The 23,425-nt window shown below is 34.8% G+C and overlaps 4 protein-coding genes across 6 annotated transcripts; 2 read left to right on the forward strand and 2 right to left on the reverse strand.

Annotated features, from left to right (window-relative positions):
* Positions 1-82: 82 nt before the first annotated feature.
* Positions 83-5,077, reverse strand: LOC133673156 (KH domain-containing protein HEN4-like). The gene is made up of 7 exons (XM_062093832.1): positions 4,332-5,077; positions 3,675-4,148; positions 3,296-3,574; positions 2,468-3,022; positions 2,288-2,373; positions 1,703-1,814; positions 83-433 (listed from the first exon to the last, which is right to left on the reverse strand). Exons 1-7 carry the CDS (start codon positions 4,953-4,955, stop codon positions 296-298), a joined length of 2,268 nt encoding a protein of 755 aa, XP_061949816.1. The 5' UTR covers positions 4,956-5,077; the 3' UTR covers positions 83-295.
* A 2,544-nt stretch (positions 5,078-7,621) lies between these two features.
* Positions 7,622-12,202, forward strand: LOC133672929 (kinetochore protein NUF2 homolog). Its single transcript, XM_062093504.1, has 10 exons — positions 7,622-7,910; positions 7,992-8,301; positions 8,403-8,582; positions 9,130-9,219; positions 10,107-10,214; positions 10,702-10,755; positions 11,067-11,181; positions 11,273-11,430; positions 11,515-11,610; positions 11,762-12,202. The coding sequence occupies exons 1-10, from the start codon at positions 7,747-7,749 to the stop codon at positions 11,813-11,815; spliced, it is 1,329 nt and encodes a 442-aa protein (XP_061949488.1). The 5' UTR covers positions 7,622-7,746; the 3' UTR covers positions 11,816-12,202.
* A 2,665-nt stretch (positions 12,203-14,867) lies between these two features.
* LOC133672689 (nicotinamidase 1-like) lies at positions 14,868-17,029 on the forward strand. 3 transcript variants are annotated; one of them, XM_062093179.1, is made up of 6 exons: positions 15,037-15,176; positions 15,640-15,759; positions 15,867-16,050; positions 16,202-16,335; positions 16,483-16,668; positions 16,796-17,029. In XM_062093179.1, the coding sequence occupies exons 2-6, from the start codon at positions 15,652-15,654 to the stop codon at positions 16,886-16,888; spliced, it is 705 nt and encodes a 234-aa protein (XP_061949163.1). In that variant the 5' UTR covers positions 15,037-15,176; positions 15,640-15,651; the 3' UTR covers positions 16,889-17,029. The 3 variants fall into 3 exon arrangements, with proteins under 3 accessions (XP_061949161.1, XP_061949163.1, XP_061949162.1); XM_062093177.1 differs by lacking the exon at positions 15,640-15,759 and having other exon boundaries at positions 14,868-15,176; XM_062093178.1 differs by lacking the exon at positions 15,037-15,176 and having other exon boundaries at positions 15,183-15,759.
* A 2,808-nt stretch (positions 17,030-19,837) lies between these two features.
* LOC133673501 (beta-ureidopropionase) lies at positions 19,838-22,510 on the reverse strand. The gene is made up of 6 exons (XM_062094353.1): positions 22,151-22,510; positions 21,674-21,781; positions 21,146-21,334; positions 20,823-21,050; positions 20,518-20,742; positions 19,838-20,378 (listed from the first exon to the last, which is right to left on the reverse strand). The coding sequence occupies exons 1-6, from the start codon at positions 22,286-22,288 to the stop codon at positions 20,013-20,015; spliced, it is 1,254 nt and encodes a 417-aa protein (XP_061950337.1). The 5' UTR covers positions 22,289-22,510; the 3' UTR covers positions 19,838-20,012.
* Between the last annotated feature and the right edge of the window lie 915 nt (positions 22,511-23,425).

The raw sequence follows: 23,425 nt of genomic DNA on the forward strand, positions 1-23,425 counted from the left end.
TAAATGTTCCAAGGTCCGATGATGAAATGCGTGTGTGCGAGCGCGCAAAGAAAGGACATGATAAGTTGGACAGAAACCAGGATACGACATAACTAATTGGTTATGAAAACAAGATTATCAGAAAACAGTTAAGTTCACTGACAACAAAACATATTGCTGAATTGCCTATTCCAAAATGAGGGTTTGTCATAAAAGAAGGCAAGGACTAGTGTACACAGTTTGGTGAAAGAAAAGGAAACTAAACGAAGCAACTGTGACTTCTTTGTGAAAGTAGTTCCAACCAAACATATTTTTGTCAATATTGTCCAGTGAGGATGAATGCGTGAAGGAGGCTCTGAGCTGCTTGGGTTTCATCAGGGGTCCCAGATATAACAATAATCCTGTCACTTGTTCCTAGACGAGGTTCATGCACTATTACCTTGGCACCTGAGAACTGATTAACGAACACCAGAGGATAAGCTGAAGTAGATTTAAGATAAGATGTATAATGTATGTAAAAGTTTTTTAAGGTGTGAAACACTTTTTGGACATACCATTCTCAATTATCACTGAAATAATTAATAAGGTGTAAACTAAATTAAAAATAATGCAATCCTAATAATCAGGGAGACTCGTTTTTAATGCCCAACTTCTATACCTGATGGGTAATCAGTTATAGAATATTTTCCTTAAAGATTTCATATTTCTTCAACTTAAATACATTTGAAAGATAGAAAATTCAAAGGTATGGTTTTATTTGTGCTTTTTATAATGAGAATCAAGTTAAAATTATTAAAGCCTTTCACTACTATTTTTCTTCTATAGGTGCAAGTCTTGTGTAGAGGAATTTAAGGTGCATAATCGTTAAGCGGGTTGTCTTCAAGGAATTTCAATCAGCTTATTTATAGGTTTGAGCATTTGAAATTAGTTTGGCATCAAGGCAATTGTATCATATTTGTGGTCAGTTTCTGAGTAGATTGGTTACAAAGGTGGTGGGCATCAAACTGATTGTGTTGTGCCTTGTCTCTTGTTTAACATTTCAATTTTGTGTAACAAGAAAGTTGGTATTATACAAGTTGTCTTTTTACATCTAATAATGAGGTTGAATTTTACTTGTACATTATAGATGTAACCTTATGTGTCAATACTTATAGGAAGTTTCAAACTGGTTGGCCTCAAGTTGTTAGGCTAATCCTATTTTTCATGTAAGTCCATTTACTAATTTACAAAGATTGTGTTGATAATTCATATCACACCCACAAGAATAGAAGCACCATTAATATATCAGCACAGAAAGGAGTAACTTGCGATAAACTAGAAAAAAAATTAACTTACAAAATTTAAAGGGGAAAATAAAGAAATCAAAATTCTTATCAAGCTAGGGAAAGAATATGTTCCTTATCTCATTAACCAGAATAGTCTGGCCAAGGAGAAGGCACATTGATGCTTGAGAATTAAACTTAAGTGCTATTCTTTTGATGGTTTTAAACTCGGTCAACGTGTCAAAATTCTTTTCCTCTCCTTCAAAATAATGAACCAAAATAATAATAACAGCAATGCTTGAAGAAGCAACTTCTAAAAAGCCTTTAGGATTATCAGTGTGACGATGAGAACTCCATTCAATGAGTAATAAATCATATTGATTTACTTGTTTAACTATCTTGGACAACACAATGACAGCAGAAGCAAAACTAACAGAAAAATAAAAGGCAAAAGTGCATACCTGTCTCAAACGAGCTAGATTGCTACCATTCTCCCCATATACAGAGCCGAAAGTATGCTCGGGAATTACAATCTCTACAGTTGTATTTGTAACAAAAGCAGACTTACCTCCACTGCATGCCAGAGGAAAGAGACAAAAGCTCATAAAGTGCAAGTGATCAGAAAGTTTTAGATGACTGGTCAGGGAGAATGCTAATCATATTTCAAATAGTAGTAATGACTTATTCATTTCCTATAAAATTTGGGTAAAATGCCTTATAGGTCTTGCTTTCTTCTATTCCTGTCTACTGAAGTTGCACTAAATCTAATTACTGATTAAAATAACAATTGCCACGATGATGAAACTCAAGTCAAGTATGCTCTATCCCGAACTAGTCACAGTCAGCCACGTGAACCCTTTCTTTCCATTCACTTATCTAATTGGTTAAAGTTTCTAAGAATTGTGATATCGAACCCCTGGTGACACTATTTTGGTCTAACTCTTCCTCTTCTCACTCCTAAAATTCAACAGTTTTTATTCTACATGCTATTTAATACAAGAGCAAAGGTCTTAAAGTTTTCACAGACCAAGTAACATGTCACTAACCTGACAAGATCATCTAGGCCAGCTTTAAAAGAAGGCAATCCTCCACTGAGATCTGATATGCCCCGTGGATTTACTCCAGGTATTGTCTGCAATCAGTCTCACCAAAACAAAGTGAACAAACATTATAACCCAACAGGGGTAAACACAAATATTAACATCCTACAGGGAGGAAGATAGCACCTGCGATCCCCATAACCTTGGTGAAGGAGAATGATCTAAACTACGTGAAAATCCAAGATGATCCATACTCTGTGTTATAACAGTTTGGCGATTTAGATTATGAGAAATGCCCACCATTGGCTGCAAAAAAGAGGCAGAATCCCTCCCTAGCTCCCTCAATGGACCCCTCCCAGGTCCCCTCGAAGGATCCCTCACTGGTTCCCTCAAAGGATCCCTAATTGGTTCCCTCAAAGGATCCCTCACAGTTTCCCTCAATGAATCCCTAAATTCATCCCTCAGAGGGTCTCTCAATGGATCCCTCATAAAATCCCTCAGTGGGTCTCTCAATGGATCCCTCATAATATCCCTCAGTGGCTCCCACGATGGATCCCTCAGTGAATCCCTCTTGGCATCCCTCACTGGGTTCATCAATCTCACATAGGGGCTGGTCTCAGCTAATACAGAAGAACTGCTCCTTGCTCCAGGAGTGCCCAGAATGCTAGAGAAAAGATTATCTCTGAGTCTTCCAGTAATGTGGTATATTGAGTCTTTCACATTCAAAAAATCTCCCAAAATCTGTCAAAAAAACAACAAAACAGACAATGAAAAATTGTGCTGTGTTAGAGCAGGTCAGTAAAAGGGATTTGTTGTTGACCAGAATAAAGAGTTGAACAACTTTTTTAATTTGAAAATCCAGAATATTTAAGAGTTAATAAGACCTCAAGCCATAACTCTTGCATTTAATTTGAGATTCATTTTTAATTGCACCTCAAAAAAGTAAAAAGGGTGACCTTTGTTATCCTTGCACTGTACCAACTAAAAAATGAATCGATAAAGACTTCATTATACCTCTACCACGTGATCATTCTCTGGCACACACTTAGGGTTACCCTGGTCACGCCCTATTATTCGTATGCTGGTACTGGTTGCCTTCCGCATTTCTGAAATTATTGTGCCTCCTTTTCCCAACAAACAGCCAACTTGGTTTGGGGAAACCACGAGCCTCACACTAACAGGGGACCCCTCGCTTGAGCCTGGATCTAGACCCTTTTCAATGACGGACTCCACAACCCTCGAGAAAACAAGCACCACAGTCTTCTGTGCAGCTGAGTACCGAGACTCTGGGTTCTGCAGGAGAAGACACCAGTGCAATTAGTCATTAGCACTAATTCCCACATGATAACCACTGCTTGAATGGGAATATGAAAAAGGATACATAATGCCAAACCTCAGATGCAGTAACAGTGATTAGTCGCTCATCACACCCAGCCATCTTAGGTCCAATGCTTATAGTAGCACCTGTCTCATTCTGAAGAGCCGTGACTATGTTACCACCTTTTCCAATAACACCCCCAACCCTATCATTATTACACAGAATTCTAAAAACCACTTGCTGTTGTGGTGTACTTGTGTCCAGAGTGCTGACCCTCTCAGACTCCAACGAAAAAAGATGAGTTCCTGAAGCATAATCAATGGAGCTATTCGTTACAGTGGGTGGCGCTACGGAATGTTGTGCTATGGTGGGTCGCACTGCAGAATGCTGTGGAAGAATTTCTACACCCACTTCAGGAAAAGAGACTCTGGAAACTGCCTCAACAGGTTTGCTGCTGATCACCCTTGTTTTATCAACCGGTTGACAATCTTGAAGGCGGTGAGAAACCGCAACAAGTCCTTTCTTTACAGCTGAAACATCCCCTTCAATCTGCAAAAATTAACCATTTCCACAAGAGCAATAAATATTCATTTAACTGATAATGAATCTGTTCCCAGATCACAATAATAGAATTCAAAGCTCAATAATTACTCTAGAAAAAAAAACTAATAAACTACAAAAAAAAAAGATCAAAACTCTGAAATCAAAAACCCTATTATAAATTTCAATTACCTCAATCATCTCTTCATTAGAAGAAGCACAAGCAGGCAATTTATCAATCAAAACCTTAACTTTACACCCACAATCTTTCCTAATCTTCTCCACTGTTTTTCCTCCTTTCCCAATAACCGCGCCAACCGAACTTATCTCCGCCAACAACCTGCAAGAAACCAACCCACCCGCCACCGAATCACTCTCCGCCGCCACCTCTAATATCCTCTCAAAAACCCTAACCAACGCCTCCTGCCCCTTGGAAACCTCGATTGCACTCCCAATTCCACTAAATATCACCGACGATTGCGTAACTGAACCAACTATCGTTATCACCCGATCCGGTGATTCGAGTGGAGCATCTTCTATCCGGATCTTAGCTCCGGTTTGTTGTTGCAAGCCTTTTATTATGTTGCCGCCCTTTCCTATAATGCCACCAATTCTTGACTCGTGACAGAGTAGACGGAACAAGACGTGCCCCGACGGGACTGGTGACGGAGCAGCTGGAGTAGAGGGGTGGGGTTTGGAGCGTTTGTTTGCTGAGTATCCGTTTGTGGAATTCGGGTTCGGGTCGGGCAAGATGGTGGAGTAATATACGGGGCGTTTTGCTGGTGGAGAGAGAAAGGGACTGAAACTGCTTGCCATTGTAAATTTTCTAGAGAGAGAAAGTTCTGTGTGTTTGTTTTTTCTCTGTCTAGGTCAACTTGTCTTCTCTCAGGATAGAAGAATGTGGAATTTAGAGCTAGACAGGCAGAGAGAGACTCAAGAGCTTGCAGCTTCTAAGGCTCCGAAGTCTTACTCTTAGCTTTAATTTGGTTCTGTACTTTATATTTATTCAATTGATACCCTTGTTTTTAATTGATTTTCCAACAATTGAAGTTTTTCTGTCCACCTGTCATGATTCTTAACTTTTGAATCAAATGCTAAGACTTTAGGGATCGGGTACGATTCTTAACTTTTGAAGTTCGAAGTAATTAACGCAGCGTCAAATAATGGTGTGTTGCACGTGAGAGATGCGGTGCCGTGCAGAAACGTGGATGATGACGCGGAGGCGTGACGACTGTAGGCTTACTTAGGAACTAGGAAGTATCTCGTTTCTTGTTTTTAAATTATTTTTTTATTTAAAAATATATTAAAATAATTTTTTATTTTTTTAAATTTATTTTAGTACTTTAAAATAATTAGTAAACATTAAAAAAATAATTTGAAACAAATAAAAAAATTTAAATTTTTTTTAAAAGCATTTTTAAAATGTAAGAATAAAAATATTTTTAGTGTAGCATTGTATGCATGTTTCAAGTATATTTAACTGAAAATGTATTAAATTAATATTTTTTATATTTTTTTAAAAAATATATGTTGATGTTAAAATAAAAATATATTAAAACAATTATTTTAATTTATTTTTAAATAAAAAATACTTTAAAAAATATCATGTATTGTGAATACAAGACATACTATTCATTGACAATATAATAGAATTCTCATTCATAAAAGGTTATCACTTGATAGGATTCAGGAGTGTAATTTTATTATCTTTGAAAAAAAAATTTTAAAAAAAGAAGAAAATTGCAGTGAATGTGATTTATTTTTTTTGTAGAATTAATAGTAACTTTACTTTTTATGGTAAAAATGTTACTGGCATTTTAATGTTTTTGAAAAACTCAAATTTTATGTATGAGTTATATTTGGTTATAAACTTTGCATTTATTATTTTAAAAGGTAATATAAACAATATTTTTACTTTTTAATTAGAAAAATAATTGTTAATAAGAGTGTTTTATATTCTAAATAATTATAAGATTAAGATAATATATATATATATATAATTCTCATATATTTAGTTTTGCTATTTACAATTCAAAAAACTAATTTATAATTTTTTTTAAAATACACTAATTATGTCATAAATGATCTATTTAAAATTTATTAAAAAGAGATTTAATTTTGACATTGATAAACTTAAAATTAACCATAAAACCTTTCTAAAGACTTAAATACCAAGAAATACGGGTTCAAACAACTTGGTCTCAATTGCTTATGGGCTCAGACCTAATGCTCAGTGGACTCAACCCCGGCACCCTAGCTCAAGCACTGAGTGTAGACCTAACACCCCATAAGCTCAGGCAACATGCCCATAAACCTTCAAGCTTGGGCAGCATGCCCAAGCCTAGGTGCTCGGCGTGTGCCTAGCACCTTACAGGTTACGATGCTATGCTTGACCCCATGTTCTGGGCTTCACTTGGTATAAAAGTGGGCCTTGGGCATGTGTTTAAGCCCGAGAATATATCTAAATATCATTGGGCTCAATACATGTCCCAGCCCGTGCTAGACCGAACTTTGTAGCCTGGCCCCAAGCACCTCTCAATCTCATTAATACACGTGTAAGAGATATTTATCCCTTGATAATATTAATCTGAGAGATATTTATACTTTATTAATACATGTGTAAGAGATATTTATCATTTAATAATATTTATATGAGAGATATTTATATTTCATTAATACATGTGTAGGAGATATTTATCTCTTATGAAATGTTATTAGGATAAAATTACATTCCAACATCTTTTTCCATAAAAAAGGCTCGCAAACTATAAATATCTTATAAATCTTCGAAGTTTAAGGTTTATAATTTTTATTCTCAATCAAAATATATTCTTAAATTTAAAGCATTTATCATATCAAAATTATAAACAAAAATCTTTTTTCTTAATAATAAATCTTTTTTTTCTCATTTATGGTAGCTATTTATTTAAAAATCACTGACTTTATTATTCAATAATCCTAAAATTCCATTTTAGGTTACAAGCTTTTTATGACAAATTACAAGTATCACAAATAATGTAGAATATATTATATTGCCAGAACATGCGACTAACTCATAATCTAAAGTCTAAACGCTAAAAATCTAATTTCTAAGTGGTTTGTATTTTAGAACATCATTATATATGTAAAAAATTTGAAAATGCTTACTAACTTAATATAAATCCTGTGAGTCCTTTTATTTAAAGGAATAGAAAATAACACAATTTTTTATATATATAAAAAAATTACATGAAATAAATAAAAATGACTGTAATCAAAATGAGTTTAGACAATAAATATAGAAATCAAATATGTAATCTCTGAAAAAAGTACGAATTAATTAGTGAGACTGATTTATAATTAACTCAACACACTACACAAGGAAAAAAACAGAAGCAAACCTCAAAAAGTTAAAATTGAGAAGTGAGAACAAACGAAAGCTCCGATTTAGAAATCAAAATTGGTTAGGAGCAAAAGCGATACAAAACAGATAATTGGGGGACTATTTTGTATCTATGCTAAAAAAATCCAAATTCAAAACCCCAAACACACTCCCACCAAAACCACCACTCCACTCAGCAGCAGGAGCAGCGGAGCTGCAGCAGAAGAAGGAAAAAAACCCTAAAAAATGTCGAAATTCGAGTACCCTATGCTCTCCCGTACGGACATGATTTCAATCCTTGCAGAGTCACAAATCGCCGCCATAATCGAAACTGACCTGAAAAATCCAACGCCAGATTTCGTGGCCGATATCTACACCCGTCTCCTAGTCTACCTCGATCTTCTCCACGAGTAAGTCTCATCATCTTTTCTCCTTTTATTTTAAATAATAATGATAAATTAATTTCTGCTAGGATTGTTGAATTTTTGCAGGGAAGATGAAGGGCAAGTTGAGTTTGCAGCTTTAGAGCAGCTTGAGAACCCGCATTACCATGTCGGGTCGGCCCGGATTATGAATCTTTATATTAAGGTAAAAGAGGTTATAACAATGCTTCAATGTCCTGCTGATTTTACTCTCAGAGATCTTTTGAAGCCTCAAGGAGATCGCACTCAGTTTTTTCTAAGTGCCATTCTCAATTTCTGTCTTCATAAAGACTCGAAAATGAATGAATTGAGGCCGATTGGGGAGGAACTTACGCTTCTTGACGAGCAGCGAAGAGGCTTGGAGGATAAGATTTCCCAGGTTGGGTGGTTATGATATTTTTATAGTAGGAGGTTGCAATTATTATTATTATTAATTTTTTTTTTAAGAGAATGTTTTATGTTTTTTTTGGGGTCGTGTAGTTGAATGCGGAGATCGCGGAGTATAATGATGCGAGGGAGAGAGAGTTACCGCTTGCTCAAGAGGTTAATGGCAAAGTTAAAGAATTGCGACAAAAGATTGCTGACCTCAACAACCACCAGATGTCCCTGAGAGCTTCGTATAGGAAGTTGAAGGAGAGGAGTTCGGAAATGGATGGGGAGGTAAGGATGTTGAAAGTTGGCTATGTGTTGTTCGTTGATTTTGGTGAATAGATTTTTGTGAATTTAGAGGCTTCTATGCTCTGTGATTGATTGATGGATTGATTTGAGGTTATAATTTAAATATAAAAGTTAACTGTGTCTGGCGGCTAGACATAACCTTTGAAGATTTGAGTTATCTGCGCTTTGTGTGGAACGTTTTAATCTTCTTTTCGATGCACTTTCCCTTACCTTAATACTATCTTGTGCTTCGCCATGATATTATTATGTTATATCACATTGAATGATAACAAAAACATCTTTTTATGTTAATCATGTGGGTTGACACTTTGAACATGCGTATGCTTACCTTACATATAGTGCATCTTTTGATTTATTATTTGGATTTCGAAGGCCGAGAGGAAAATGATATCATAATACCAGTAAATCTTTTGACATGTGTGTATATATAGGATTACCTTACAGATAGGTATTTATTCCGAGTGCTTAGTTACGGGGAGTCATCATAGTGGCTGTTGTTGATAGTTAAGCTTTTGTTTTGTTTTTTCAGATTTCAAGGGCCGAGTTTGACCTGGTACAAAGTGTTCAAGAGAATGCAAATTTACGTTCAAAAATTGTTCAATCACCAGATAAATTACAGGTATATTTTCTTCTTCATTTTAAAGTCCACTTATTCAAACATTGGCACTTGAAATATCCAAAATTTATAATGCATGCTCTAGTGAAGTTTATATAACTATAGGAGCCACAGTCAACTGTGGAGGGATGGCCTTGCTCTACATTATAATGGTGTAAAATAGTAAGGCATGATATGATTCACTGGTTATACAAAATGGCAATCCTTGCCTCGGAGGAATTTGGAGTGGCTTTAGATCATGATTTTGGAATTGATAAATATAGTTTCCTAAGTCACCAAATATGTGGGAGTAGGTCTATTTCCCTCCAGATATGTGTGAGTTAAACTGATTTCCCAGGGAAAACTTCTCTAAGGATTAAACTACTGCATGGAGGGGCCTGATTGCAGAAAACCTTGTCGCCCTTGTAAAGCATGGTAGACCACGTCACTTCCAGCTCAATGTATTTGCAATCTCTTTGACGAGCTGACTCCAAACACATAAAAAACACCTGGCAGTTCTGCCCTTATAGCATCTCATTGACCCACATTGGCCACAAACCCAGCCACCCATGCACCATTAGAATCATGCAGTAAGCCACCTGCTCCTGCCCTCACGTGGCTAACTTTGCTTGCTCTGTTGGTATTTAGCTTAACCCGTCCTACTTTTATGAGAGTTCCAACCAATAAGCTACTCCTTTATTTCATGAGATACATGGCCCAACACGGTGGTTGTATACACCTCCTCAATCTCATGAACAAATGAGAAAATGTCTTTTCGAAGATTCTTAGTTCCTTTTTTTTTATGCAGCACCCTACACTTTGCCATTGTTGTTTTCATTAGTTGCATGCTTTTATTTTCCTTTTGGATCCCTTTTTGACTTGCAAATAACAATCATTGCATGGGCTAAAAGAGGGCTTTGGAGGAGAAGAAATCAGTTCGAGAAGAGGCAAGGAATGCTGAAAGATTAGCAATGCAGTCCTTTGAGGCTAAGACTGCTGTCCTTGAGGTTTATACAAAGGTAACTAATATGTTACCTTCAGGGGTTGCTAAACATGGCTAGCCTATTGGAGTTTGCTTATTACATATTTATGAAAATGCAGTCTAATTTCATTGCATTATTTTTTATAAATATTTGTTTTCCGAGAAGTTTCTGACTTTCTAATTGTTGATATTGTGAGATTGCTCGAGGTAGACTCTAAAATTTGATATTTCATCTGGATAAATGATTTTGAATGGAATGAGATTTGAGCTCTATAGGCTTTGTTCAACTTCCAAATTATTTATTTCTTTTTCAAATGCTAAACGGGATGTGGTTCTTGAAACTATCAGGTTTCAACCATTTATTCTTTTTGGATTTAGCATTACATTTGCTGTTGTCAAATCTATTTAACTTCAATGGTGTTTCCTGTGTCTAGCCTGTTGGATAATCAGCTATACAATTTTTTACTGGATTCTTATAATCAGCTACACAAAGTTTTACTGATATCTTTAAGTTCTACTCTCAGGCTCTTAAGAAAATGTCAAAGCACTTCGATCAGATGCAGGCAATCCATGAACAGGTGAGCACATGACTACTTTTTTGTCCTCGGCAATTCAGTATTCTGGTCTCACAGCTTCATTTAGAATACTCTATGACCACCAAGAGGAAAATGATATCTTATTATAATATCAATATTCACCTAATCACACAGATTGCTTTTTATTTTCTTTTAGCGCCCCATATAGGCTTTTGAGTGCTATCTGTTTATAGTATTAATTTATGGTGCAACGCAACAGGCTCTGCATATTCCTAAAGCATACTATCTGTTTAGTTAGGCAATGACTGAATGTAATTCCCGAATCCTCAGGATGTAATTTCCAATTTTGATAGGTAAATTCTGCCAAATCCATCGAAAAAGACTATAAGGCTTTAAAAGCTAAGCTCAGTGACGATGGGCTGATGGATAAGTCACTTGATGCCAAACTGGTTGAACTACAAATGAAAGGTAAATTCTTAAGAAACTTGAGGTAATTTGGTGTCTTTATATATGAATGAATGCTTTGGAGCTGATAGATAGCATATTCTGCCTTTCCCAGCACAACAGTTGAATGAGTTAAAAAAGCTGTTAGAGAAAGAAAGAGATATGAAGTGTGAGGAAGCTACTAAAGAATATAATACTATTAAGTCGGAGGTGGAATCCAAGAGGCATGATCTAGAAGCAAGACAAAGGAGGGTTGAAGCTGTATTGTCAGAGGTACATTTATACATAATGCTAAACCAACTCATATTGATCTGTAGTAGTTCGATATTACCTAAGTTTCTTTTGTTCCATTAATAGGTGGATGCCATAACGTCAGAGACTAACATGGTAAATGAATCTGGTGCCGCTAAAGTTCAAAAGCTAGTTAGCAAACGTGAAGAGATTGCTGAACAGGTGAACTGCCTTTGATTCCATTGATGAATTTCTGTGTGCTTGCTTGTTATCGAATTAATATGAACAATTTTCTCAAATTGACTGGGAACTGATTTCTTTTTGTGATTGCTAAACTGAATTTGTGTCTATGCTTTTGTTCGGTTGGATGCAGTTTAAAAAATACAAGAACTCCTTAGAGCCTTTGCTGCAGTGTGCTAACAGTTGAAGTTGAAATGGCTGTGCTCATAAGAGCAGCTTGCTTGTACTAAATGAAGTCTGAGGTTTGCTATTCTCTATTAAGGTCAATTCGTGTAAAGAGTGTTTTGGAGTTGCTTTTGTCAGTGTTGTTGCCAGTGATATTATGCCATGCTCAGTCTTGATTTCGAGCTACTTCTCTTGTAGAATCCGCTTCTGTGAGCGAGAGCAAGATTTCTTGCTTGAGTTTCAGGTTTGTTTTTTAGCTGAATCTGGTTCAAGGGCTGGCGACGGTGTAATGGTGTTTGTAGTATCATAGTAGATGCCTGTTTTTGCCCAAAGTTTCTGCTTTGCGTTTATGGGCAGCCAAGATTTTTGGTAATGTTTTCTTTTGGGTTCATAGCAACCTCCTTGCAAAGCTTTCTGTATAAGTCCTCTTTGCCTAATTCATCTAATGATCTCATTAACTAAAAAGAAAAAAAGAAAAAATAAAAAAATCTGACTTTCAAAGGAACACAATGGGCTGGCCTGATAGACACGAGTGCTTTGTGATTCCAAGCAAACATAAAGCAATTAGGGCTAGTTCTTTATCCATGGAAGAAATTTTAAGCAGCAGTGTCGTGATGGTGAAGAAGCAGGAGGGTATTTGTCTTGAGGACCAAATGCCGATTTTCCAAGATTAAGTTTCTGGGTGGACCAAATCTATTCATAGATTTGAACTTAGAAGGGTAACTAAAAATATAAACTCATTTACCCATTTGAGTAAGACAACATGAGTGATCTTTTTTTGTTGCCAAGAGCAAGCAATTTCATGTTTGCGTCCCTATAAAAATTCCCTCTAGCATGAATCAAGATAAGATTTAAAATATTCATGGAATTAGTTTTGAGGCGTGTGCTGCCTTCAGTTTTGGTAAATATTATTATATTAATTACTCTATTCATCAATTATTTTAAAAAAAATCTACAACTTCAAATATTTTAAAAATGAATTGTTCATAATCTTTTATTTCTAATAGCTGAATAATATTATAGAAATGAAGAAAGTCTATTTTTTTTTTCGGATTTAGAGGGATTGTTGAGTAACATGTTCATGTTTTTTGTTTTGTTTTGCATTGAATATACTATAAAATCAAAACCCATAATCTATAAACTATGTAAATAAAGAAATTTCTTTTCTATGGTGGATTAAGGGAAAAAAAATGGATTATATGGTGTTTTGATGTACACCTAAAATCAAAGGTTATTTTATAATTGTGTTCGCATAAAAATAAAAATAAAATAGTGCTATAAAAAGAGAAATTATATATAAAAAGCCTATTAAATATGTTTTATGGAAAACACAAGATTAAATATTACAAAAAAAATAATACAGAAAATATAGCGTGGTAAAAAAATGAAAAGAATATCGTATAAATAATTTAAAGATATTATAATCTATTTTAAAATATTATAATTAATCAAATGTACTTTATGTTTTTATTTATACATAGTTATGTGTTACAAATAGATAAATAAAAAAAGACTATTAAGAGTGTGTTTGTTTTTCCATTCAAAAAATATTTTTTGTTTTAAATTATTTTTATATGATTTTAGCTCATTAAAATATATTAATATTAAAAATAAATTTTAAAAAATAAAAATTTATTTTAATAGATATATATATTTTAAAATATATAAAAAAACCATTTTTAACAATTCAAAACTGTACCTAAAAAGTTAGAACCACTATTATACGATATGAGGGCGTTTGGTAGCGAGGTTGCGTCTGTGTTTTTAACAAAACGCAGATGCAACCCATTTGGTAAAGAAAAAAAGCAATTTCCTATTCATGGGACCCACGGCATTTCAACGTCCAAAACGCAGTATTTGAAAAGCAAGAATTCCTTGTTTTTTTGCACTGTTCACGTTAATTGCACTGTTCAATGAACACTGCAATTAACATGAACAGTGCAAAGTGATGCACTGTTCACTATTTTTAAGTGAACAGTGCAATTCTCTTGCACTGCGTGGAACTTTTTTTTAAAAAAAATTTTAACATTTTTTTAAAAAAACTAGTTTAGAGTGAATTTTATACATGATAATATTTTATCTAATTTTATTACACGCTAAAAAATTATGAAAACTGTAGTTCTTGTCAGATAAATTTTGTACGTAATGGAATTGTAGATAGTTTAATAGAACAATAATTTTTTTTTATATAAAATATGATTTATTTCATGATATTACTGCAATAGTTAAATCCATAATATTTAAATTAAAAACCATCAATATTAATATATATATTTTTAAATTATTTTATAACCTCAATTTCAAAAACATTCTTCACCAAACACATTAAACTACTTTTTCTTCAATCTTAATTTTATCAATAATTTTAACCAAACACCTATTTTTTCAAACAATCACAATTAAAAATATTTTTTATAAAATAATTTTTTTCAAACCACAACTACAACAGTTACCACAATACCATCTTCCGTTGTTGCGTTTAGGTTTGTAAATTGTTGGCAGGTGTGAGGGAAGGAAGAGATCCTCGCCTATCACAGTGGGTTGGCCCATTTGTTGCCTAACAATAGGCAGAGCCGCAGAATTATTAATATCCTAAAAGTGTTTTGAATTTTTTTTTAATTTTTTAATTATTTAGATATGATAATATTAAAAATAAAATTTAAAAAATAAATTAAAATATTATTTTAATATTTTTCTAAATAAAAAATATTTTAAAAAATAACCGATATTATAATACTAAACCAGCTCTAAATATATCTCAATTTTTTTTCATAAATATACAATTTACTAGTGAAAATATAATTCAAGTTATATTTTAAATTAACTATATAAAAATTAATCTTTTCAGATTTGGCTGATTAATCCTTAACTCTGTTAAATTCCAGTCAAAACTGCGTTTGATGTTATTTTTTTAAAACATTATTTGTCTTTTTTATTTTTTTTAAAACAATATTATTTTATATTAATTTAGATTAACCTACATAAATCTTGAACGGTTGGATTAGGGTCCAATAATTTTGCTGTGGGAGTGATTGATATGATATGATATGATAAGATAAGACAGCTGATAATAATACATTGGGAAAAAGGGAAATTCAGATGGAAGGACATGCACGTTTTTGTTTATCTAAATCAATACCTTTTTGACTTGTCCCTTAATGATACTTTTGACTTGAAGTTCAAAGAAAGATTCTTTCATTTCACTTCTGTTCTTGCTTTTGTGGCAGTGAAAAAAGAAGAAAATGGTGTCCGAAACTGTTGATCTTTTGAAAAATGAACTGCCTCTTGAGCAGGAGTCTGTGGTTTTGCCTGAAGATGTTGTGAATGGTCTTGTTCTTGTGGATATCATCAATGGTTTTTGCTCTGTTGGTGCTGGAAATCTGGTAACTGAATCTCTCTTTTCTTGACCATTAAATGTTCTCATGGCTCTATAATTAGGTGCCTTGTTTCTTTTTTCTTGCTGTGTGTGTTTAAACTAGACTAGGTATACATTAATCCCTCTCTTGCTGTAAGCCTACCAAGGGAAGCCAATACTATGCCCTGATCCTACTTTTTCCCACTGAATAAATACCAATTTATAGCATTAATGACAGTTGGAAGTTGAAACTATACAATCAAATCAAGAAAGATGAGATTCATGTCATGGAATTTTGTTGGTTAGCATGCATGGATCTATCCTTTTTATCAGACCTTTTGTGTAATACGAGGGTTATGCCTGTGATTGTCTATAATATGCTCTGGACTCCATATATTTGTTCATGAACACCAAAAAAGATAAAATTCCTTGAATGTGGAATTCAGTTTCTGTGCTGGTAGTTGATAAAAACGTGCTGTCTCAAAGCATAGATGTTTTGAAAAATGAGCTTCCTTTCGAGCAAGAGTCTGGTTTTGCCTGGGGATGATGTAGCTGGTCTTGCTCTCGTGGATGTCATCAATGGTTTTTGCAGTACTGGTGCTGGAAATCTGGTAGTCTAAACATTTTTAATCCTAACTACTCTACATGGCTGTATATAACCGATAGCTATTTACTTTTTTTGCTCTTTCATGCTCAGTATTACATATCTGGTTTACAGGCTCCGAGAGAACCCAATAGGCAGATTACAGGAATGATCAATGAATCAGCAAGGCTGGCCAGGTTGTTCTGTGACAAGAAACTGCCTGTTCTGGCATTCCTTGATTCTCATCAACCTAACAAGCCTGAGGAACCATACCCCCCTCATTGTATTGCTGGCACGGATGAATCCAAGCTGGTTCCTGGTATTTAGTTTCTCTTAATACGTTTTCTTTCCAATAATCAAGAATTAATTTCTACGAGCATCTGCTTTCCTCTAGATCCTTGGAAAAGAGGAAAATTGACAAGGTGATATAGATCTGAAGTTATGTATGCTGTTTGTTCTATAAAATGCAGCACTGCAATGGATAGAGAATGAACCAAATGTCACAATCCGACGCAAAGATTGCTTTGATGGATTCTTGGGCTCAGTCGAGGATGATGGCTCCAATGTTTTCGTAGATTGGGTGAAGAACAATCATATAAAAGCTGTAAGTCCACTACAAGCCATGATACTAGGTCACAAGTTCACTATAAAGCGAACCTGTGGCCATCATTCTTGCATGTTTTTAATCACAATGACACAAACAAAAGCTTAAAAAAGATCGTATGCAATTTATGTGATCTGTTGAATGCAGATATTGGTGGTGGGCATATGCACAGACATCTGTGTTCTGGATTTTGTCTGTTCAACAATATCTGCCAGAAACCGTGGATTTCTAGCCCCTCTGGAGGATGTAATAGTGTATTCTCGTGGCTGTGCTACCTTCGATGTTCCTCTTCATGTTGCAAGAAACACCAAAGGTGCCTTATCTCATCCCCAGGTAACGAGCATTTAGTTTCACCTTCAAAGAGACTTAAACACTCCATTAATATAGAAGAAACCACCCACCAGTCCTCACTCTCAAATTTTTAGTTTTTTATTTTATTTTTTATGGTTTATCTTTGCAGGAGCTGATGCATCATATGGGCCTTTACATGGCAAAGGAAAGGGGAGCCATAATAGCAAATGAGGTGTCACTGGTTATACCAAAGAAACCATGAATCCCATCACCTCACCTCTAGTTAGCAACAATGGAGGTGGTGTTCGGAGCCTGTACAATTTCATGTGATTAGCTATTAGCAGACCATGCCTGTATTTCTTCTACACAATATAATAATACATGTACCTAAAGATTTCTTCTACTCAAGAATTTAATGCTTTTTTAAAAGAAAAGGCACCTTAAAAAAGAAAGTTAAAACAGGAACACACCTTTAAGCTCTACTTCTCTGCTTTGTTGAGAGGGCCAAGTCATAAACAATGTCCCAAACGCAATAATTTTCCTACCGTTCAGAATTCCATGCAAATTCAAGTTGCTACTCAACAGAGTTCTCCCTGATTTTCCAGGGGTTTCAGAATTCTTTACGAGAACACTTACTTCTAAAAGTTGGACCAAAAGCTGCTTAACTTATAAGCAGCTAGGGCAAGCACATCCTTAAAGCATGCATGAAATCGATTTCCAGATCTGCGGAAAAAGCTGACACAACAGCATTGTAACCAACCAAAATACATTTACAAAATAACTGGTTGAAGTTGCATTTTTATTAATTTCTTATATGCAATATAGCACAGCACAAGGTTCCTGCAGAGTAATCATTTCCCCACAGGTCATCCCAAATCAGTAGCCACTATACTCCAGCATCTATCTCAGTGTATATGCAAAGTAGTAATAAAGAGCTATATCATTGGATCAGCTCTATGAGAGCTGATCACTCGGACCAAGGGCTCACAATACATGCAGAAGCAGCATGCTAGACTGTAAGATCAAATCTGTAATCCAGTCTGGTCCACTAAAATGAAAACAAACTAAAAGCTAATTGTGTATCTTATGGCAGATTTACTAAGACTTCATTAATCTAGTTTAACAAGGAATAACATGCCCGGACAAATAAGGAGAAAGAACATACAAGCTCAAGTATAATGTACACGAGCATCTACTGTTGAAGCCTCAGGTGATTGAAGAACACCAAGAAGTGATGTTCAGGATCCCCATACACGAACCCAACAACAGGCCCACCTTTAATGTACTGCAAAAAAAGAAAAAGAGATAGACAGAGAGAGAGAGAGAGAGAGAAGATGAGAAAGAAAAGAAAAGAGAGATGTCATGGTGAACATTCTATTTAGAAAAAGAAAAACATGGAACATAGCTTGAGAAAAAACACATATCAGATGCAGCAACAACCAGCACCAGCATTATCTCGTAAGAAAGCTGCCTCCAGGTATTGCTCTTGTTCTAATGCTCTCTGAATCAGCCCCCCCAAGAAAGCAAGAAGACTGGTTAACAGAAGAAATTTCAGCATTTTACTCCTTACGAAAACCAGAGTCGCAAGTTAAATTACTCACATTCAGCAGCGACATCACTCTGCCAACAGTATCATTTGTTGCTACAGCTGCAATTGCCACTTCAAACCTAGCAGCATCTTCATAATCCTCTCTGTTTACAGCATTGCCTAATCGCAACTGCAAGGCAGGAGAGAATTTCTCAGCATTTGAAAGAAAAATCTTAATCTATATAGAGTTGCATTCCCTCCATCACAGTTTGCTTCTAATCACACAAAACAGTAAGAACTACCGTCAGTTTATGTTTTTCGCTTGCCAAATCTTTTTATTTCCCATTTGGATCATAGAAATTTTAAAAAAGAATTGAAAAGGTCAAGTGTAAAGTTCTGATCTTTTCAAAAATCCAATGTTTCAACCTTTCTAATTTGAAGTATCAGTATCTTCTAATACATTCCAGGAAAATCAGAAGGCACCAGCATTTCCAGCAAGCACAGATTCCCCTAAATCCAACACGCTGCACTTCCCAGTCTCAAAGATCCCTTCTTTTCACAATTGCCAACCACAATTCACACCAATAAAAACAACAGCACATGCACATATGCAATACAACAAGTCAATCAGATATCACTTTCAAAACCAAGTTGAACACAAAGTTTCTATTTTACCAATTCAAAGAATAAACTATATAGCCTGAAAAAAGAGTAATGCTTTACTTCCTAATCCCAAATTTCCCATCTTCACACAGTTCTTAACCATAATTCTCAACCAAAAACACCAAAACATGCATGCACACTCACACAAGGCGATGGGATTAATTATAATTTTTACTTGAAAATAAATTAAAATGATTTTTTTTAAATTTTTATTTTTATTTATAATATTTTATTAAAAAATATTTAAAAAATTAAATTAATTTTTTTTCAAAAATATACTTTTAAAACTTATTTTTACTATACTCCCAAACAGTCATTTCAAAACTAAAGAAGCTATTTGTAACTTTAGATTTATTTTTTTTAATTTTCTTCTTTATGCATAAAAACAAGGCATCACTAAATATATAAATATAGAGTTAAATAAAAAGTTATTAAATCTGATTTAATGTTATAGATTAACTTGAAAAATCAAAGACATAAAACATAATTTAGATTAAATTTTTAATTAAATCTAACAAAATATTGACATAACTAAATCTATTAAGTAGTTTTTAATTTTTTAATTATTAGTTACCTTGGTTATATTCAATTGATTTGATAATATTGGATCAATCTTTTGTAAGAAAAAAATAAAATAAAATGCTGTTATTTTCATAAAATTAATTGAATTGACTCAACTATCCAAACCCTTGTCAGATCCGACAATCATGAGAGGTAGAACATGGGCATTAAACTAAGAAAAGGTCGATCGGTACAAAACGAACTTCTTTGAAAGGAGAGCTCAACGAATCAGTTCTTATTTATATAATAACGTTGATCAATACAAGGCACATGATATTTGACTATTGTTTAAACTTGATCATGATTCTTGTATTATCAGAAAGCATCCTTTCAGTCATTTGAAAGCACCAGTCAACAATTAAACGATTTTTTTTTCATAATCCCAACTCATTTGATTGTCTATTCACAGCCATTTATGAGCAATCTCGGCCATTCATGCTGGTTCTTCTTCTCATCATCAGTCCCAAAAGGGTCTGTTAAACTTCTTTTATTGTCATTCAATCCTTAGTTCATCAACAGATAAAAGGTGTCTGAATATTTACAAACATGAATTCTTTATTTCAGAGGATGATTCAAGATACAATCCAGCGACAGCTTGTATTTTTCACAGATTGCAAGTTTCAACTCCTGAGAGTTACAGAGACTTCGTATGTAACAGGGGATCGGAGATGACTTGGGGCTCAAAGTCTGGCTTCAAGTAACGGGAAAGCATGTCAGCGTATAACTCATACCGAGCAGTCATCCGAAATCCCCACTTGTCTTTCAGCTGCCTACAGAGGTTTAGATCCATGTCTGAGATCAATAATCCATCCTTGTAACGTGAGAGGGAGGGTGTGCCAGAAGCATCTGGAGCTGAAAAATGACTAGACCCGTAGAAATGCCCAAAATCTGCATGTTGTGGCTTCCCATCGCCGGAAGTAAATGGATTAGGGAATGTCTCAGTTCCAACACGATTGATTGACCCAACAAAGTAGCTGTTAGCTATGGCAGCATTACGAGCCTGCAAAACCATCAGTAATATGTCAGTGACCAGTGATAAGCAACATGTTGACTTTTGGAAGTTCAATTTGTCCAACAATAACAAAAACTCGAACTATTGCACACATTCTAAGCATGAAACACAGCAAACTGGTATTAACCTCAATAGGCCACATTGGTTCGCTGAGTTCACCAACAGTTGCAGAAGGATTGAAAACAATCTCTGCACCATTCAGGCCAAATGCTAACCAATTCAATGGATGGTGCCTCCCATAACATATATTGACAGCAATCTTTCCATAAGCCGTCTCAAACACAGGATGCCCGGTATTTCCTTCCATGTAATACGTGCTTTCATTGAAATCACCGACTCTAGGTATATGGTTCTGTAAAATGCAAAATCATAATGTTTTGAAAAAGAACAGCAGGAACAACATAACACAGAAACAAATAGCATGAGAATTACCTTCCGATGCTTGCCAATTATGTTTCCACGGTTTCCAATTACAATAGCAGTGTTCCAGAGAGTCTCTCCATGATTAACATCTCTCTCAAGAATTGGATTTATAATGACCATGTTGTATTTCCGCGCATATTCCTGAAGAAAATGTGTTGATTCCCCGTCAACAGGCTCTGCAAATTCACACCACCTCTTCTCCCGGGTACAAAATGCAAATGGCATCATCCATGCTTCCTGGGTTATAATTATATGAGAAATAACATCATATTTTTCGGAATGCAATGGACAGTAATCATCAAAATCAGTTTAAACCTCATGTCTCAGCTTACCTGTAAGCATAATATGTTGACTCCTGAAGCACCTGCAGAATCAATGATTGGCTTCAATTTCTGAAAGATAGCTCTTTTTTGGTCCAATAAGGGGGCAGTTGTTGGAAGAGCTACAGAGTTCTGAATGAGACCCACCCTGACTACTCGAGGTTCTCGCACCAACTCCTTGTCAGCATCAAAGGAAAAGGCCTGAAAATTTTAATGATTTAAGTTTCAGAAAAATCAATCACCTAGCATCAAAGATTTAAAAGTCCCATCTTAGAATGGGAAGAAAACTTAAGTGACAGTTCAAGCATTGAACTGATCATCTGTCCCATCCAAACAAGTGAGGCCTATACAAAGTGTTAGCTCCAAAATACCAGCACGACCATTTCTAGCACGTTGTTTAGGACCAAGAACTAAATCATCTGTTCTAACCATCTACGTAATGCCCAAAGACAAATTATTTATATATATTGAACAGGGAACTTAATTCTTCAAAAAGATTCAACATTAACTGCTAAAACAAAAGGTGGGACAAGCACCTACCTGGAGGTCAAAATCATGTTTCGAAGAGAGAGCTTTTGCAGATTCCGGGAGAGCAATAAGCTCGAGAGGTTTTCCACAATTCAGTCCAATAAGCAAGCGACTGACTTCCTGAAACATATGTATCAAACATCATAAGATTTCCAGTCAACCTTAATGATTCACAAGTTTCTTACAATTAGTCAGTAAATCAACATGGAATTCAAATGTAATCAAACCCTATAAAATCGCAACATTAACAATCACACAAGTGACAGAACTCATCCCATCTCCAGCAAAAGAGGTAAATCCCCTACTATAGACATAAAGTTTCAATCTTTGCAGCTACAGACTCACTTAAACAGAAAAATAAACAGTCCTACAAAACAACTAAATAAAATCAGTGAAAGATGAGAGATTTATCTGTCTAACCCATCAAAATTTGCTCAAACTTCAATAAGAAAACACACACAAAAAAAAAAAAGAGAAAGGAAAAGTTACCTTGTATAGATGAGGCTTAAGATTGACACTTAGAAGGTGGTGAAGGGACTCATACCCACAAATTGAACCATCTTTTGCACTTGAGCTCTCTTCCAAATTGCCATTTTGTGCTGCAATCTCTTCTTCAATATTGTCCATCTTGATGATGTTTTTCTTTGTGATTATGTGGCTGTGGAGATAGAGTTCTTACAGGCTACGGCACATGCAATTATGCATGTATTTATGACTCAGACAGAGGAAATTGTGGATTGCTTTTGAATATTAAAGCCTTTGTTAGCTAAGGTTTGATTGGATTTTTTTAAGACCTGCATGTGGAAGGATTTGTCTGTTTCAAGAAATGATTTGGGCTGGTGACGAAAACATGATTTGATATTGGGAGTAGTGGTGAGCAAAACTCAAATAATCCCACAACTATAAATTAACTCCCAATATAGTATCTAGACTATCAATTTACTCAATTAGGTCCTCATACTATAAAAATAAAATAAAAAAAAAAGATCTTCTCCTCCTTTTGATAATAAATGTTACATTTTTGTAAAAAATATGTCATTTATACATGTAATTTAAATAAAAAAAAATGTTTGGACAAGAGAATTTGTAAAGTGTTGGGTATGTGTAAAATATTTTTCTCTTATTTTTTTTTTAATTTTTGTTTAAAATTAGAGAACATTCAACTTAAGATTTAAGAATAAGAGCACCGAGGCTTCCGGCCCAACAATAGAGGTAAGGTTTTCTTTTCTCTGCCTTCTGGGTTCGAGCTTCAGTGTGCACGTCAGTGTGCATATCCGTCACCCCTGCGATATTTTACTTGTTTATTGGGCTTGCAGGATGTTCAATGGGTCCAGAAATTAATTGTGGTGCTCGTAAGTTGATCCAAACACCTCCAATTTACAAAAAAAAAAAAAAAAAGAATCATAGAGTATTTTAAGTTGGTGGTTGTATAAAAAATACTTTTTTTGATATTTGTTTAAAATCTTCGTTTTCTTTGGTTTTTTCCCCTCTAAATCCGGCCCAACATGTCATATGCTCTTCTGTGGATTTTAGCTTCGGCCCAAAGTTCACAAAGCTCATAAAATCCACCGTGAAAATTCCGCTGACACGTGTCAGTTACATCATTATTGAACCGACATGTGTCGGTCTGCCGCCACATTCCCTTCTTAAGATTTAAGAATAAGAAGGCATAAAGTATTTTAAGTTGGTGGTTGTATAAAAAATACTTTTTTTGATATTTGTTTAAAATCTTCGTTTTCTTTGGTTTTTTTCCCTCTAAATCCG

Source organism: Populus nigra, chromosome 14 (genome assembly GCF_951802175.1).
Source record: "Populus nigra chromosome 14, ddPopNigr1.1, whole genome shotgun sequence".
In the NCBI taxonomy this organism is placed as follows: domain Eukaryota; kingdom Viridiplantae; phylum Streptophyta; class Magnoliopsida; order Malpighiales; family Salicaceae; genus Populus; species Populus nigra.

Bases quoted from the DNA above. Each gene is read 5' to 3' on its own strand.
- LOC133673156 (XM_062093832.1), bottom strand. From the start codon at position 4,955: ATGGCAAGCAGTTTCAGTCCCTTTCTCTCTCCACCAGCAAAACGCCCC. The intron at 3,575-3,674 runs GTTTGGCATTAT...CTTCTCCTGCAG, and splicing joins TCACTGTTACTGCATCTGAG to AACCCAGAGTCTCGGTACTC. The intron at 1,815-2,287 runs GTTAGTGACATG...TCTGGCATGCAG, and splicing joins GGCCTAGATGATCTTGTCAG to TGGAGGTAAGTCTGCTTTTG.
- LOC133672929 (XM_062093504.1), top strand. From the start codon at position 7,747: ATGTCGAAATTCGAGTACCCTATGCTCTCCCGTACGGACATGATTTCA. The intron at 11,182-11,272 runs GTAAATTCTTAA...TGCCTTTCCCAG, and splicing joins GGTTGAACTACAAATGAAAG to CACAACAGTTGAATGAGTTA. The intron at 11,611-11,761 runs GTGAACTGCCTT...GGTTGGATGCAG, and splicing joins GTGAAGAGATTGCTGAACAG to TTTAAAAAATACAAGAACTC.
- LOC133672689 (XM_062093177.1), top strand. From the start codon at position 15,036: ATGGTGTCCGAAACTGTTGATCTTTTGAAAAATGAACTGCCTCTTGAG. The intron at 15,177-15,866 runs GTAACTGAATCT...TCTGGTTTACAG, and splicing joins CTGTTGGTGCTGGAAATCTG to GCTCCGAGAGAACCCAATAG. The intron at 16,669-16,795 runs GTAACGAGCATT...TTATCTTTGCAG, and splicing joins GTGCCTTATCTCATCCCCAG to GAGCTGATGCATCATATGGG.
- LOC133673501 (XM_062094353.1), bottom strand. From the start codon at position 22,288: ATGGACAATATTGAAGAAGAGATTGCAGCACAAAATGGCAATTTGGAA. The intron at 21,335-21,673 runs GTAGGTGCTTGT...TAAAATTTTCAG, and splicing joins AACATGATTTTGACCTCCAG to GCCTTTTCCTTTGATGCTGA. The intron at 20,743-20,822 runs GTAATTCTCATG...TGCATTTTACAG, and splicing joins TAATTGGCAAGCATCGGAAG to AACCATATACCTAGAGTCGG.